The sequence below is a fragment of the Eschrichtius robustus genome, chromosome 16 (genome assembly GCF_028021215.1).
Source record: "Eschrichtius robustus isolate mEscRob2 chromosome 16, mEscRob2.pri, whole genome shotgun sequence".
Classification (NCBI taxonomy): domain Eukaryota; kingdom Metazoa; phylum Chordata; class Mammalia; order Artiodactyla; family Eschrichtiidae; genus Eschrichtius; species Eschrichtius robustus.
This window is the reverse complement of record NC_090839.1, coordinates 51,447,311-51,463,530: the sequence shown is the minus strand read 5'-3', so window position 1 is coordinate 51,463,530 and position 16,220 is coordinate 51,447,311. Positions and strand designations below refer to the sequence as shown.

At 56.8% G+C, this 16,220-nt stretch overlaps 1 protein-coding gene across 2 annotated transcripts in view; it reads left to right on the top strand.

Annotated features, from left to right (window-relative positions):
- The window catches only part of AXIN1 (axin 1), a 54,334-nt gene that overhangs the window by 33,374 nt on the left and 4,740 nt on the right, over positions 1 to 16,220 (top strand). For both annotated transcript variants that reach the window (XM_068523787.1, XM_068523786.1), the window contains exons 2-7: positions 249 to 389; positions 3,649 to 3,745; positions 8,395 to 8,532; positions 12,399 to 12,925; positions 13,445 to 13,615; positions 15,682 to 15,927. In XM_068523787.1, coding sequence (XP_068379888.1) covers positions 249 to 389; positions 3,649 to 3,745; positions 8,395 to 8,532; positions 12,399 to 12,925; positions 13,445 to 13,615; positions 15,682 to 15,927 — 1,320 coding nt within the window. The remainder of the gene's footprint in view (positions 1 to 248; positions 390 to 3,648; positions 3,746 to 8,394; positions 8,533 to 12,398; positions 12,926 to 13,444; positions 13,616 to 15,681; positions 15,928 to 16,220) is intronic.

The window sequence follows — 16,220 nt, the reverse complement described above, 5'->3', positions numbered from 1 at the left end:
ACCCAAATAACGCTCCGTGTGTTCACTTACACGTCTGCCTAATGTGGAGGGAAGATGTGGGAGATGCCCATCTCCCTGGGAAGGACAGCGGGGTGGGAGGCAGGGTGGAGACGCCAGCCCTTTCTGCTCTGTCTTCTGAATTGTTTGCGTCTGTAGTTGACATATTGGGATATCAGATGATTCTGAAAATGTGGATTAATGCACGAGGACGTTGTCCAGCAGCTGCTAACGTGCCTCTTTGTTGGCAGGTATGGATCCTGGCGGGAGCCTGTCAACCCCTACTACGTCAACTCTGGCTATGCCCTCGCCCCAGCCACCAGCGCCAACGACAGTGAGCAGCAGAGCCTGTCCAGCGATGCTGACAGCCTGTCCCTCACCGACAGCAGTGTGTAAGTGCCCCTGCCTGGGAGAGCAGCCCCTAAGGGGGAAGCCAGGGCCATCTCCCCAGAAGCTGTTTTGGGGCCCTCCCCAGTGGGGTGTCAGTGCATCCGCATTGCAGGGAGTGTCGCTAGAAATCCTCAAGCAAACTGGAGCCAAGGTTTGTTGTAGTTGCTTCCCTCCAGGCCGAGGCTGCTGGAACCTTTGGAAGAGGGAAAGCCTCAGAGCTGCCAGGGCTGGCGCCCCAGATTCTGGGTCTCTCTGGTGTTCACGTCGGAGGCGCGGCCAAGGCAGGCCGTCCCCGAGGGCGTCTCCAGTCCATCCTGCTCTGCGATCACGCTCCTTTAATCTGGAAGCCGTCTCACCTGCTCAGCAGTGCCTGTCGTCCCCTCAGCGTGGTTCTGTACTGGCCTTCTGTGCCCGACGGCTCAGGGATGGCCACCAGGGGCCACAGGAACCACATTGAGCCTCTGTGTCACTTGATGGTGACAGCTTCCTTCATTGTCCTCTCCAGGGAAAACCCTCCCTTGGGGGAAGTGCCTGTTTCTGATACCTTTCTCTTTGGTTCAGCAGGTGACTTTGGGGACCCAGGCGTGCGTCAGAAGTTTGATTGTGTCAGACATGCCCATGTCACATCAGGGTGTTGCCTGTCTGCCTGCTTGGGTCACGTGGGGCCCTGACTCCACCACCCATGAGTGTCAGGCTCGCCCAGCTTTCAGTCGTACGCCATTTGCCGTCTGACCACCACCGAGGGGGAGGTTCTGGCCGGGCCCAGGTCCAGGGCGGGAGGCAGCCTTTGGCTGTGAAGCCAGCAGGTGTGGGCCCATGGCCGCATCCGCAGGTGTCTTGTCCCCACGAGAGCACATGGGGTTGTGGCCCTGGCTGCTCTCAGTGGGTCATGGGGACTCTGCCCCCGCCCTGGCTAGGGTCTAGAGGTCAGATAGGTTTAAATAAAGAGGAAAAGGCTGCCGTGCTCGTCTTTGTAGGTGAGCAGGCCTTTCCACGTTGAGGTCTTGCTCTGTGGGCCGTCTTCTCAGTATATGCTTTGTGCTGCCTGTGTCTTTGTGCTGCTTTCCACGCTGTCCGCTGGACGGGATGGGTCAGGCTGCTTGATGGGATGGGGGGTCAGGCCGCTGACGGGACGGGTCTCTGAACAGGTTCCTGCAGCCCCGTGCTGTGTGCGTCTGGTGCCTTTTCTCTTCCCCTTTGGTGACCACACGGTGGAGGCGTCATCCCGTCAGGTTGAGTCTCTGTGGGGCATTTCTCATTCATCATTACCTTCTCCTTTGTCTTGAATCTTTAATATAAAATGTTGACATGTTTTTAACAACTTATTTGAAATTACTGGGGTTTCAAACACTACCTTCCATGAATATAAAGTATCACATAGAAGGGTTCCAACGAACTGCAGCCCTTCAGACCCCCGGGAGCAGCTGACAGAACGAGATCTGTTTTCCTCTTCCCCGAAACTCAGTTACTGCAATGACAATTAGTCCCTTAATTCTCTCCAAGAAAAGGACATATGTGTTTGCTAAAGGGAAGATCTAAAAATTTTAAAATATTTTTTTCCCTGATGTTCTATTCATCTTGGTTTACACTGAGACTCAGAAATGTAGGCATAGTCGAGAATTAGGAGTGTAAAATTGTGGCAGGTATTTGAACATATATGAGGCAAAAAATAGGATCATGTGTTTCATCTAAATTATTTCTGATGGCAACTCAGGGTCGCCTCCACCTGGCGAAGTGCTTCCTAGTCCACTGACTTCGGGCATAGATTCCGAGGATGGTGCCTGATCCTCAGAAGCGTATGGATTTTAGGTGCCCTGTCAGAGTACATGAGAAACAGACAAGCTGGTGGCTTGGGACACCTGAACAAGCCCTGGGCTGTATGAGGGCGTTCAGATGTACTTGATGCTCTTCTTCCCTGATGCCTGTCCCCTGGAGCAGTCTGGCCCCGCTGGACTGTTGAGCCATCTGCACTGTGGCACCACCTGGGACCCTGACAGCCAGGGACACCCGGGCACACCACAGCCTCTCTCTGCCCTGCTCTGAACCTAAGTGCACCCTTTCCACCCAGCCTGGGGTGCAGCCCTGCCTGCCCACAAAGCCACAGAGCTGTGGGTGTGTGTCTGCCCGGGATGGGGCCAGGACACACCAAGTGCTGTGTGCTTGGCGCCTTCGCTAGGTGCTCCAGCAGTCGATGCAGTGAGATCAGAATTGTCATGGCTGCGTGTCCACATCCTGGTGTCCAGTGAAAACAGCACTGCTCTGGCAGCACTTCCCCTGTGGGCAGTGCTTGAGCAGGATGCAAGGGGTTAGGATCACTGGCACAGACATTCACTGCGCCTGCCGGACAACTGGGAGGCTAGAGTCTTTCAGTAGCAGACGATTGGGAGGGCCATCTCTTCGAGCTGTGCTCCCCGGAGTAGCTTTCAAATGGCAGGAGAGAGCTGCCGAGTTCTTAAGGGACAGCACCTGTGCAGTGAGCCATGTGTTGGATCTGCTACTTCTCTTGAATAAGTGCTTCGTTATTTTAAAGACAGTGTGTAATTTTAAAAAAATTTTATTTATTTATTTGGTTGCTCCGGGTGTTAGTTGCAGCAGGTGGGCTCCTTAATTACAGCTCCAGGACTCCTTAGTTGCGGCACACGGTCTCCTTAGTTGTGGCATGTGAACTGTTAGTTGCGGCATGCATGTGGGATCTAGTTCCCTGACCAGGGATCAAACCCAGACCCCTTGCATTGGGAGTGTGGAGTCTTATCCACTGCACCACCAGGGAAGTCCCAACAGTATGTAATTTAATTTTTATTTTTATCATAATCTTCGAAAGGGTTTATAACTAAAATTTATGGCAAGGAAACTAATTTGAGCATTTGACAGAGAGATTACACTGCATTACCAATTTACCTCGGAAGAAAGCAGAATATAGGAACCTTGGAAATCTCTTTCAACGGGATCTAGATTGTCTTGGCCACCCATTTTGCAGCCCTCCAATGTTTCCAGTCCATTTAGAGCACCCCTTCCAGGTAGGCACACCATATCCTGCCTGGGCAGTAAAGCAGGGGTCAGCACACATTTTCCATAAAGGATCACGAATAGTCTCTGTCCCATGTTCCTCCTCTGCTTTAAAAATGTAAAAGTCATTCTTAGCCCATCACACCTCAGAAAAATAGGCTGTGCTGGCCCTGCTCTAGATAAAGCCAGCTCAGCCGAACTTGGTTGAGCCATTCTATTTGTGCTCACTCTGGACTGTCTCTTTCTCCTGGACAGGGATGGAGTCCCACCTTACAGGATCCGCAAGCAGCACCGCCGGGAGATGCAGGAGAGCGTCCAGGTCAACGGGCGCGTGCCTCTACCTCACATTCCTGTAAGTTCGTCTGCACAGCCCTTGCCCTCCCCGTCTCCGAGTTTGGGGCTCACCCACCCTCCTGGACCCGTGCCCACCCGTTCTCTCCACTCTGACCAGGCTGCTGTGGCACTGACCTGGCTTCCTAGGAGCTCAGCTCAGGTCCAGGCACGGCACACGGTCACACGCATTCTCGCCCTGTGGTTGGAGGGGGCAGTGCCCGCACAGTCGGTACAGATGAGCAGGGACTGCCCTCCTCACAGCCTTTCCCATCGTGTTAAGTGAGGTGCTTCTCCTGGAGGTGGGAGAACCGCTTGGAGCCTGTCGCTGGCTCGATGCCCAGGCCTGGCCAGACTGGCGGCTGGCGGCTCTGTGGACAGCGTGGCAGTGCCCCCGTCCTGAGCACCCATGAGCACTGCTTTGTTCGGGATGAAACAAGGCATCGGCCGCCTGTGGCTGAACTGTGGGGCATCCTGACTTCAAAGCTGCCTCAACTTCACCTCTTGGATAAAAATAACAAGGTGATAGTGGTTCTCCTGATCGTGGGCACTGGGGACCCTCAGAGAGCCCAGTGCAGGGTGGGGCTGGGCAGAGAGTTCCTTTGCTGGTGACGGGAGGGATTAGCTGTCCTCGTTTGGACGCGTTGACTTGGAGCGGGAAAGACCTTGCAGGGAAGATGTGGTCTCGTCGCGTTGGTGCGTCCGCAGTGACTTGTGTCTTCCTGGCGGTTTCTGTGCAGGGAGAGCAGATGCGTCTCAGGATTGTTGCACACACCTGCCCTCCATCAGGATTCCTTGGTTAGAGTCTTTTCACTTTTCTGTGGATGCTTTAATTTCCAAATAAGAAAAGTGATATGGTTGAGAAGAGGGCATTTTGTCACCTCCCAGCTAGCCCTTGGCACAGATGTGCCTGAACCAGGCACCGATGGTGTCTGCTTAGGGACAAGTGGAAGACGCTATGAGGGCTGTGTGTGCACATGTGTGTGTACATGTACACGTGTGCGCATGCGTGTGCCTGCCTGTGGGCAGCCTCCTGGGGATCGCTGAGCTGGCTCGTGTCTGGAGCAGCCTGGGCCTGAGCCGAGGCCATGGCCACACGTGTCCTCTCTGCTCTGTGGACCAGGCTGGGCAGGGGCACAGAGGAGGGGCCCGGCATCTTGTGTCCCGGAAAATAGGGGTGCGAGGGGACATGGAAGGGGTCACAGTTAGTGCCGTGGAGTGGGGTCCGTGCGTGGATGCTGACGTGATGGGGGGGTCGAGCCCGTTGACGAGCAGGGTGTCAGCATCGTCCCCAGTGTCCCCTCACAGACCACATACTCCCGGGGGAGAAAGCTGCTTTGCGAGAGGACCTGCCTGGGCTCCTGCGTCCGTGACAGGATGCCAGAGCTACCCCTACGAGGACATAGCCTGAGCTGAGGGCCGTCCTGCACAAGAACTGCCCTTTAACTCTCATAGGTCACGGGGTCATGAAAATCCCATGTGGACCCAGCTGAGGCCACCGCACCCTCCAGGGTGAGCCCAGGGAGGCGGGTCGGGGCCGGAGGTGCTCGTGTGGGAGAGTCCCTGCGTGTAGGAAGCACGCCGTCTGCTGTCAGATCCAGAAAAAACGTTCTTCGTGTTGTTCTTGCAACTTGTCTGCAAGTTTGAGAATTTTTCCAAAATAAAAATTTTTTAATTTGAACAATTAAACAAAGTGTTAGGCAAAACCTACAGAAAGAGCCGGAGTAGCACGGGGGCGGGTTGTCTGCGTGCAGCACTGAGCCGGGCGGAGAGGACAGCGTGGCCCAGAGCCCACATGCTGCCCGAGCAGCTTCCAGAATCAGAACAGCGGTGCCCTTGGGTCCCGAAGGCCCTTGGAGGGCAGTCCTGCATCCTGAGGGTCTGTGTTTCCTGGCCCTGCACCTTGAGCCCAGATTCAAGAGAACGGCCGTGCCGGGTAAAGGGGGGCAAGAGGAGAAACACACCGTGAGTGGCCTGCAGCCAGGGGAGTCCTCCCTGGGGTGCGGCCGTCTGCACGCGGGGAGCGGAGTCCCTGCCAGGGCGAGGGCTGGTCGGGGGCTGGTCGGCAGCTGTGCTCAGCTTGGCCATGTCCTCGGGGCAGAAGGTGCAGCCGAGTTTTGTTCAGTGATGTGGTTTGAGGTTCAAGGTGAAGAGACTTCAGCCTCATCCACCACGACTCACATGCACGCCTTCCCCGCCAACGGGAAGAGAATGCTGCTTCGCACCTCTGTTCGCCAGTGACATGTCTTCTGTGGCTGGTGCCCCGGGAGCCCGTGCACATTTGTTTGATTGTCGGACCGGACGCTGGGTGGTGGGCGGAGGTAGGTCCAGGGAGCTGGGGCTCCTGTTGCCGTTGCACGTCTTTTTCGGGAGTTGCCGTTTCTCGGGGGGTCTACTGCGTTCAGTGCTCCTCGCTGCGAGATGCACGGGGGTTTGGGGAGGCCAGTGGAGGGGACGCATGTGGGTGACTGTGTCGTGGGAGAGAGGTGCCAGCATGTGGGGGAGCCTGTGGCCCTCCACATGTGAAGTGCCTGGTCCTGAGATCCTTAAGGCTGAGGGAGGAGCCTCTTCTTTCTTTGCTGGCCTTTTAAATTCCTCAGAAGTTTCACATTTTTATTTACTTGAAATATTTTCCTTTGTGGTTTTTTTTTTTATTTCTTCAAAGCTGGAAAGGTTACCGTTCTTCCATGAATCTGATAATTATTGTAACTTCTGACAGCTTTCCTGTTTTCGGAGTCACAGCTGCACAGCTTGGAGGCTGTTTTCCAGAATGGACTCGCTGGGTCTCGTCAAGAGCTTTTCCTTCTGCTCTTGTGCGGTCAGAACCCTGCGCTCTCACCATCTGGATGTCGTGCTGGTGTCACAGCACTCTTGGCTCAGTGCTCCCTGCCCCGGCTCTCCTGCTTCTGGCGTCTGACCAGCCGGCTTGGTGGGGCCAGGCTGCCCTCGGGTCCCTGTGGTCTGTCCCAACGCCCGCTCTTGAGGACTCCTTCCAGGGCCCAGCCTCTTGGCGGTCCCACCGCCCAGTCGTCTGGGGCTCATCATTCACGCCCACCTTCTCTCAAGACCTTCTAGAAGTGCTGGGCACCCTGACTGCCCTTCTTGGGCATGGCCTCCTCAGCTCCAGGACAAACCCCTTCCTGGTGTTGGGCACTGCCTGGCCCTTGGCCCCAACTTCTCCGCCTCTGAAGCGTTGGCCTGTGTCCAGGCCTCTTTGAGCCTGTCGTGGTCAGCGTCAGCCTCAGTGGCTTGTCTCTGAGCCCCTGATGTGACATTCTTCCCTAATTTTACATGTTTCTGAGGAACCAGGAACTGTTCTCACTCCTGTCTTGTAGATGAGGAATGGGTGTACAGATCCAGACCATGTCCAGAGCCCCCTGGTGGGAGGGCTGTGTGGGCACCAGCTCCACCCAGGCTCCCACCCCTGTCCCGCGGCATCCCGCCTCGCCTGCTTCTGTCTGGAGGCCAGGGTTCTACATAGCCACTGTCCAACCAGAGGTCAGAGAGGGCCCCTGTGCGCCACCCTGTCGCCAGGCCCTCCCTCCCTTGGGTCTCCCCTCCCCCTCACCAGCCTCCTCATGCAGCACTCCTGCCGCTCCCATCCCTCCCTCACTTAGACCTCAGTGGCTTAAATTTTTAAAACATGTTTTGCTATAGAGGACGTTTATTGGGACAGCTGGTGAAATTGGAATAAGATCTGTGATTAGATAAGAATACTGTATCAGGATTTTTTTTTTTTTATAATTGTCCTGTAGCTAGGTACAAGATTGTCCTTGGTTTTTGTTAAATACATTCTAAAGTATATGGGAGTTAGCAGGCGTCACACGTGCAGAGTGTTCTCTGCTGGCTCAAGAAAGTGTGTGCGTGTCTGTGTCTAGGGGAGAAAGTGACAGCAAGTGTGGCAGGTGGCAGTGGGCTGGGGTCCAGGTGAGGGTGCACAGGAGTTCTTCGTACTCTTCTTGCAATTGTTTTGGATTTGAAATTATTTCACATTAAAGCTAGCTACTCCCCACCCCCACAAAAGAAAAAGCTATCCAGTGTATTGTTGTAAACTGCATCATGGAATTATGTTCTCTGAAAGGAAGAGCCGTCTGTCATCCCGCCTCTCCCTTGACTCTTTCCTGTACCCAGAGTTTTGTGTCCCTCATCCCAACATCAGAGCCCAGAGCCTGGTCCATGCACACCTGAGTGCCGGGCACTGCTGCCCCCTTGTGTGCAGGGCGGGCGCTGCAGGGAGCGGCCAGCCCTTCTGGCCCGTGGGCTCGTCCTGTCTTCAGTGGTCTTCGCAGCTGCAGCTCTCCTGCCACGCCTCTGCCACGGCCCCAGCCGCCCTGGGTCCCAGCCTGGGCAGTCACGAGAAGCGCTTCTCCGGGACAGGCCAGAAGCTCTTGGGGTAGGCGCCCGTGGGCTGAGGGCGCCGGGGTGGCCTTTGTCCCGGGGATGCAGCTCCCGGCCTGCTCAGTGTCTCCATCCAGGGTCATGTGAGGCGGGAAGCAGCGGTGTCTGCTCGTTCTCACTGCCGGGTCAGCTCTGGGTGGGGGAGAAATGGTCTCTGCATTTGGATAAAATGCAAGCCCCATGTTCTCTCCTCACCTGTGGCGTGGCAAGGCCACCCAGGCGCGGAGCAGCTCCACACTGCACGCACGGCTCACCAGCGGCGTCTCCTTGCAGCGCACGTACCGAATGCCAAAGGAAGTCCGTGTGGAGCCCCAGAAGTTTGCCGCAGAGCTCATCCACCGCCTGGAGGCCGTGCAGCGGACGCGGGAGGCCGAGGAGAAGCTGGAGGAGCGGCTGAAGCGCGTCCGGATGGTGAGTGGGTCCCATGGCGGGGCGCCACGCCGGGTCTCTGAGGTGTGTGACCATACTCAGTAGAGTTTAGGGGGCCTTCAGGCCCTGAGCTGCTCCCCCCAGGGCCCCCCAGCACCTCCCCGCCCCGCTGGATCGTGCTCCGCCCCGACTTGGGGGCTTGTGGGCAGCTCTCCCATGACACCTGCTCCCGGACCCAGGCCTGGCCTGCATCCTGCTCAGTGCCCTCCCTGCCACGCGGAGCTGAGATGCCCTTACATGGGCAGGAGGGGCAGGAGGCTCCCACTTGTCACTTCCGAGTGCAGAGTGGCTTTTAGGTCTGGACACAGGCTCTGTTTTGTCTTGTTTTCTGACCTGCAGCCTTGTTTGATGGAACTTTGGAGGCTAAGAAGTTTCATAATATTTGTAATTTATTTGCTTTAATACCTTTCTGCCCACAACTGCCAGAGATACCTTGCTTTTGTTGCCCTGGGCGTGTCATTCTACTAGACTCGTTTCCACACATTCAGGGCCTCCGTGCAGAGGTGCTGGTGATAGGCGTGCCCCTCACATGCCCTCCCTGTGCCCAGTCCCCCCTGGACTCCGTGGGCCTCAGTGCTGTGTCACACGGGTCTTTGCTTTTTCTCTTAGAGCAGAAATCTATTCTCTTTTCGATATTTTGCCCAATACCTGAAACTCAAAAATGTGACGTTTCCTGAAGGAGTTGTTTCTCTACCCGATCTTCCTATTTAATATACAGAACCTGAGCCCTCGCTAGACCCCATCAGAACCCTTGGGAGGGCCCTGCTGTTTCAGTTCCACATTCCCCGGGTGGGCCGTGTGCACAACAGTCTGGAGGCACTGCCATCAGGGTGGACATGGGGCCTGGCACGTGGTCACACCTGGCGGTCCCCTCTCCTGCCGCCTGCACCCGGCTCCAGAGCTCCCAGTGATGCCCAGCCCTGAAACGGGGCCTGGCTCTCCCATCTTCCCCCGCGGGGAGACAGCAGGCAGGTTTCCCATAGCGTGTCAGAACCTGGGACCCCTCACAGCACCAGAAGGCAGCCCTGAGAGTGAGACGCTGGCGGGCGGGGCTGCGCCGCGAGGAGCCTCAGGGAGCCTGCTCGGCCCACGCTCTTCTCTTCCGCCCGCATGGCAACGGCACGGCCCTCACAGCAGAGAAGGTGCGGCCTGAGGGCTTCCCCTGAGCTGACCAGCTGTCGTCGCGCGGCCCTCGTGGCTCAGCAGTCTGCCCGAGGTCACCCGACAGGCACCCACTCTGCCAGCTCCCGTGACTTGGTCTCACTGCTTGGGAGGGAGTGGCCAGCAGGGCTGGGGTGGGGGGCTGTGGAGGAGCTGAAGGGACAGTTAGGGGCATGGTTTCCGCCTCCTGCGACCCCGCTCTGAAAAAACAAACACGGGGAGGGGGAAGGGTAAGCTGTGACAAAGTGAGAGAGTGGCATGGACATATATACACTACCAAACGTAAAATAGATAGCTAGTGGGAAGCAGCCGCATAGCACAGGGAGATCAGCTCGGTGCTTTGTGTCCACCTAGAGGGGTGGGATAGGGAGGGTGGGAGGGAGACGCAAGAGGGAGGAGATATGGGGATATATGTATATGTATAGCTGATTCACTTTGTTATAGAGCAGAAACTAACACACCATTGTAAGGCAATTATACTCCAATAAAGATGTTAAAAAACAAACAAACACAGATCAGAGTTCCCGTGGAGTGCAGGTGCTTCGGCAGGAGCTTGGCCCCGGGTCACGCGTGTGACGAGGCCGTGTCTTCCTCGGCCAGCAGCATTTCCACGGCACTACCTCTCTGTGAGGCAGCCCCGAGCACGTCGTTGTTAACAACTCTTAAAACCAACGTGCTTAGGCCATGACGTGTGTAACATTCCATGAAAGAAGTTTAAGAAAGCGAGAATTCACCACCTTTTCATGTGGACTTGAGCTTTCGTAATCGTTCTGTTAAGTTTTCAGTCTTGGCTCAGGGGCTGCGTGTGCTTGTGGTCCTGGCAGGTCAGCGTTCTGGGTGAGACATCCTACAGGCAGCTGCAGCTCTAGGTATTGAGTGTGCTTTTCTGACGTCTGAGTCTGAGACTCTTTCTCTTTGTGGCGTCCCTGGCAGATGCTTGGTGGCTGTGCCTGGAGCCCATGAGCTCTCAGGGGAGGGGCTGGACCGAATGGTGTTCTCTGACTTAACAGAAAGTGTCCAAACGAATGTCTAGTGTCAGTTCAGGAACTGGTCGCCGGGCACAGGGCCTCAAGCTCAGGCAGGCTGCCACTTGCAGTGGCCGTTGGCCATGGGTGCCCAGCCTCAGGATCATGTTCTCAGGCGCACGGCTGCTCCGATTGGTCTGCTCCCACAGGCATCCCTCAGTCCCCAGGGGTGTGGCACCCTGCCCAGCAGCTGGCAGTGCGGTCTTGAGTCTCTTACTCAGTGTGACTTTGTAAGCTATATAAATCATGCTATAAGTGAGAGAGTCCTTATTTAAGAGGAGTAAGTACAGTATTTTTATTTTTGGCTGTGCTGCGCAGCTTGTGGGATCTTAGTTCCCCAACCAGGGATCGAACCCAGGATCCTGCAGTGAAAGCGCCAAGTCCTAACCACTGGACCTCCAGAGAAGTCCCACTACAGATTTTTTAATAACTTATTTTCATTGTAAAACTTGGAAAGTAAAAACAAAAGAAAGCGAATACTAGCGGCCGAATGGTTACGTAAATCTATAATATCAATATTATAGAACTCTAAAATTGAATTTCTGCACATGCAGAGCTATTAAGAAAAACTAGATGTCAGATCCCCAGGAATTCGGAGGTTCCCTCTTGCTCTCTGCTGCCCTAGGTGAATAGTGTCAACACTGCAGTGCCCTGGGGAAGACTTGGCGAGGAGTCTCCCAGCCCCTCATCCCTGCAAAGCACAGGGGTCGAGATGGGGACACAGGATGGGGCGCAGGAGCCCAGGGGTCTGAGGCTCTGCCAGGGCGGCTCCCATCTGTGCCCACAAGGGTGTGTGTTCCCCCTCCATCCATCCCTCTCTCCCTGTCTGTCCTCTTCAGTGCCATTTTCCATCCTGAGTGGCAGTGCCCACAGCTGACGGCATGCCCGAATGACATTTAGGTACTTTTGCGGTGGTGAGTTTTGTGGTGAACTCCCACAGGTTTTTTGTGTTAAAGTGCAGGGTGGCTTAGTCGCCCGTTTTCTCAGTTATGACCAGACATACTCAACATTCTGGTTTGGACAAGTCAATAAGACAAAAAAATAAATGTGACTAGTGTCTTTCAGAATTAAAGTGATCGAATATTTATGTTTATAGATGTGGTTATGGTAATTCTCAGAGAGTCAAAGGAAATTCTATTAGTTTAATGTCAGAATTTATTAAGACACCAATAGCAAGATAAGCGAAAACCAAGAGCTCTTCTGTACAAGGGCAACATTCCCTTTGAAAATATGATGGAAAATACGGCAGTAAGATTGAGAAATAGGAAAACTCAACTGAAAAAAACCCAAAATTTTTATTGATAAGCATAAAAGAAAGTGGAACTAGTGCCAGGATTCCCGGTGGTCTCCGCGGCACTGGCATTGTGCCCCTCCTCACCGCACACCCGCCACACTCGGGTGGCGAACCCAGCCTCCATCCGTCTGCACCCTCTTGCCGCGCAGCCTGCCCAGGGCCCAGCCGCGCTTGCTCGGACTCAGCAGGGACAGGAGGGGCTCTGGGGGCCGCTCTGGGTCGGGCGGCCCCCACAGCACCTCACCTGCCCGGCCTCATCCTGGGCTCGGGGCTCCTGGCCTTTGCTTGCTTGTGATTTGTCTCCCCAAGTGTGAGGTTTCCGCAGTGCTGCCAGTGCCGAGAGGTAACGTATGGCCTTGTCCCCACAGGAGGAAGAAGGTGAGGATGGTGATGTGTCCTCTGGCCCCCCAGGGGCCAGTCATAAGCTGCCTTCGGCCCCGGCCTGGCACCACTTCCCACCGCGCTATGCGGACATGAGCTGTGTGGGGCTGCGGGACGCACACGAGGAGAACCCCGAGAGCATCCTGGATGAGCACGTGCAGCGAGTCATGAGGACACCGGGCTGCCAGTCGCCAGGGCCCGGCCACCGCTCCCCGGACAGTGCGCACATGCCCAAGATGGGGGTGCTAGGGGGCACAGTGCCTGGGCATGGAAAGCACGTGCCCAAGTCGGGGGCGAAGCTGGACACAGCTGGCCTGCACCTCCACAGACACGGCCACCACCACGGCCACCATGGCTCAGCTAGGCCCAAGGAGCCAGCTGAGGCCGAGGCCTCCCGCCGGGTCCAGAGCAGCTTCGCGTGGGGCCCAGAGCTGCACGGCCACGCGGCCAAGCCCCGAAGCCACGTGGAGAGCATGGGCGCCGCCCCCACCACCAGTGACAGCCTGGCCTACAGGTGAGTGTTTGCGGCGGTTCCCTCTTTCTGCATCTGTGTCAGTGAGGCTGTGTGTGTCTCCAGGAGAAACGGGTCAAGGCGAGAGGCCGTATCTCCTGTGGCCTCTGTTCAGCCTTCAAGCCAGGATTCCCCTTTAAAAGTCATTAAATCAGGGTCAGCCACAGAGACAGCAGGCACCTGGGTGCACTGGCCGCTGGAGCTCCGGCCCTGAAGCATGGTCGGGTCAGATGCGCCCGTTTCGGAGGGCAGTGTCTGGGTGAGGAAGGGTGGCCAGGCCCTGGATGCCGCCACCTTGGCTCCAACCCTCCCGGCCCATGCTGCCCGGACGCCTTCCTTCCTTTCCTTCCCACCATAGAGTCCGCCGAAACAACCCCACTCACGCCCGCAGAGCCAGGGCAGAGGCCCCACGTTCAGGGAGGGGCCCTTGCAGGCCACCCTCCCATAGCCATGCGGGTCTGGGCCAGCTGTCCAGCATCGGGCCAGCTGAAGTAGCAGGTGACCCGGGTCTTGCTCTTGCAGCGGGAAGGCAAGCATGACCTCCAAAAGAAACTCCAAGAAGGCCGAGTCGGGGAAGAGCACCAGCGTGGAGGCGCCAGGCCCCTCTGAGGACGCAGAGAAGAACCAGAAAATCATGCAGTGGATCATTGAGGGCGAGAAGGAGATCAGCAGGCACCGGAAGGCTGGCCACGGGTGAGAAGCCGTGTGCGGGCGTGGGCCGTGTGTGGGCTTGGGCCCTGTGCAGGTGTGGACACAGGCGTCCAGAGCCACCCTGCCAGCCTCTAGCGCCCCTCTGCCAGCATCCTGAGCAGCTGGTCTTAGTGCAAGCCACATGCCACAGAAGCAGGAATTCCTTGGAATTAGGTCCAGTCCATGGCAGCATGAGGTCAACGCCTGCCTGTGTGGACCCTGTGATGGGGTGGGGGTCGTCAATGAGCTTCAATGTCCTGGGCAGGAGTGCCCACTGGTGGGGTCAGTCTGAAGTCGCTGCAGCGCCCCCGCCCCCCGCCCCACCTGGGTGGGGGGGCCTGCTGCCACGTGGCTGCTCTCCTGTGAGAAGGAGCTAAGACAGGGCCTGCGCGAGGAACCTTATGGGCCTGACCTGCTTGTCCTCCTGCTGCCGGGGGCAGTTCTCATCTGGTCTGCGTCCCTCTGAGCTCTGTGTCGGTCTCAGTGTCACCCCATCCCCTTCGTGGTGGGGACAGGGCTGGGCGGGGGGCCTGGGGCTGGTGGGGTTGGCCCATGGGCGGACTTCCCTGGCCCTGCCGTTCCTGGGCGTTCCTGGGAAGGGCCAAGTGGTGTGTGTGAGGCAGGTGAGGCAGGTCATTGGCGACACGGGGTCCCTGTGTCTTGTGTCCACGTAACCTTGGAACAAGCCCCCTGTCAGCGTGCAGACCCTTTGCAGTCACAGAGCCTGACCTGGTGGGGGGGGGCCTCTCTGGGAGCCCCTCTCTTGTTCTGGTGGGGGTGGATTTTTGGCTTCTCTGGATTTCTCTCTTTTGCGATTTTCACAGGGACTGGCTCTGTCCTTGGCCGCTCCCCCAACCCCAAATGGAGGGTTGGAGAGTTTCTGTGGGTAAAGAGTAAGAGTCTAGAAACAGCCTCCTGGGTTTGGAAGGCTCCTGCCCTCTGGCTGGGCTGCGGGTTCTATCAGATGCTGATGCTGCAGCGTCTCCACCAGGCGCTTCTTGGGATCTGTGGGCCCAGGGGAGGTGAGGCCTGTAGAGGGGAGGATGGGGGGGAGGTGGGGGCAGGGAGTGAGGGGTAGGGGGACGGGGTGAGGTCTCCCTGTGGCCGGCCTTGTGGGACTTTTTAGGAGGAGTCCACCTCCCTCTGGGGTACATTCCCTGGGCAGTTCTGGCATCACAGGGGCACTGGGTCAACCCACTCCCCGCAGGGCCCCCTTCTTGGGATTCCCTCCTTTTTGCTCCTGGGGCTAAGCCCCCCTTCCTGAGACCTCCAGCCTAGCTGAGAGAGGCAGATGTTTTCACTCAGATTCCATTCAGTGGTTGAGTGACAGCAGGTCACACAGATGTAAAGCACGTTCTCAGTGTTTGATGACGGGGAGCATGATGTCACGTGGAGGGGGAAATCAGGAAAGATCACATGTTCAGAATTATGCTAATTACGTCAAGTATTTTTGTTTTTCTTTTTAACTTATTTATATTGGGCTGCATTGGTGCTTCGTTGCTGCGCAGAGGCTTTCTCTAGTTGCGGCGAGCGGGGGCTACTCTTTGTTACGGTGCGCGGGCTTCTCGTTGCCATAGGCTTCTCTTGTTGTGGAGCACGGGCTCTAGGACACGCGGGCTTCAGTAGTTGTGGCGCGTGGGCTTAGTTGCTCTACGGCATGTGGGATCTTCCTGGACCAGGGCTCGAACCCATGTACCCTGCATTGGCAGGTGGATTCCTAACCACTGCGCCACCAGGGAAGTCCCTGCGTCAAGTGTTTTTAATGGAGAAGGAAATACACTGAATATACCGAGAGTGGCTGTTGCTGAATTACATTTATTTTTTCTTTGAATTTCCTGACTGTTTCAGGTTTTTCACAAAGAGCACTTATTTTAATATCAAAATACTTTTCAATAACACTGAAAACTTTTCTTTAAAAGAAGTTTTCGTGGGGAAGCAGGAAAAAAAAGTATTCACATAGGACGTGATTTATATTTCAATACACAAGTTTCCAGGAAGGACTGTACGTTCGAGGTGCAGGGGTCCGTGGGGGGCGTGGGCGCTGCTCACCTTGTTCTCTGGCCCCACAGGTCGTCCGGGGCAAAAAAGCAGCAGGCCCACGAGAGCTCCCGGCCCTTGTCCATCGAGCGCCCCGGGGCCGTGCACCCCTGGGTCAGCGCCCAGCTCCGGACCTCCGTGCAGCCCTCGCATCTCTTCATCCAGGACCCCACGATGCCGCCCAACCCGGCCCCCAACCCTCTGACGCAGCTGGAGGAGGCCCGCCGGCGCCTGGAGGAGGAGGAGAAGAGGGCCAGCAAGGCGCCCTCGAGGCAGAGGTACGGGACCTCGGGAGAGCAGGGCCACCTGCTGTGTGGCCAAGTGCTGGGAGGGCAGGTGGTCATCACACTGTCCCTTTGGGGAGGGAGGGGGAGCCCTTCCTGTGTCTCAGCTGCCCTGCGCATGCGCTCACTCGCCCTCACCTTGGGACTGCTGGAGGTCACAGTCAGATGACCATTGGCTGCTGTGCTGGCTGAGCCAGGAGGGGGCGGTCCTGTGGGCTCCCAGCTGCCTCCACGAAGGGGGCCCAAAACATGTGGTTCACAGCTACACGGAGGGGAGCCCTGATGTC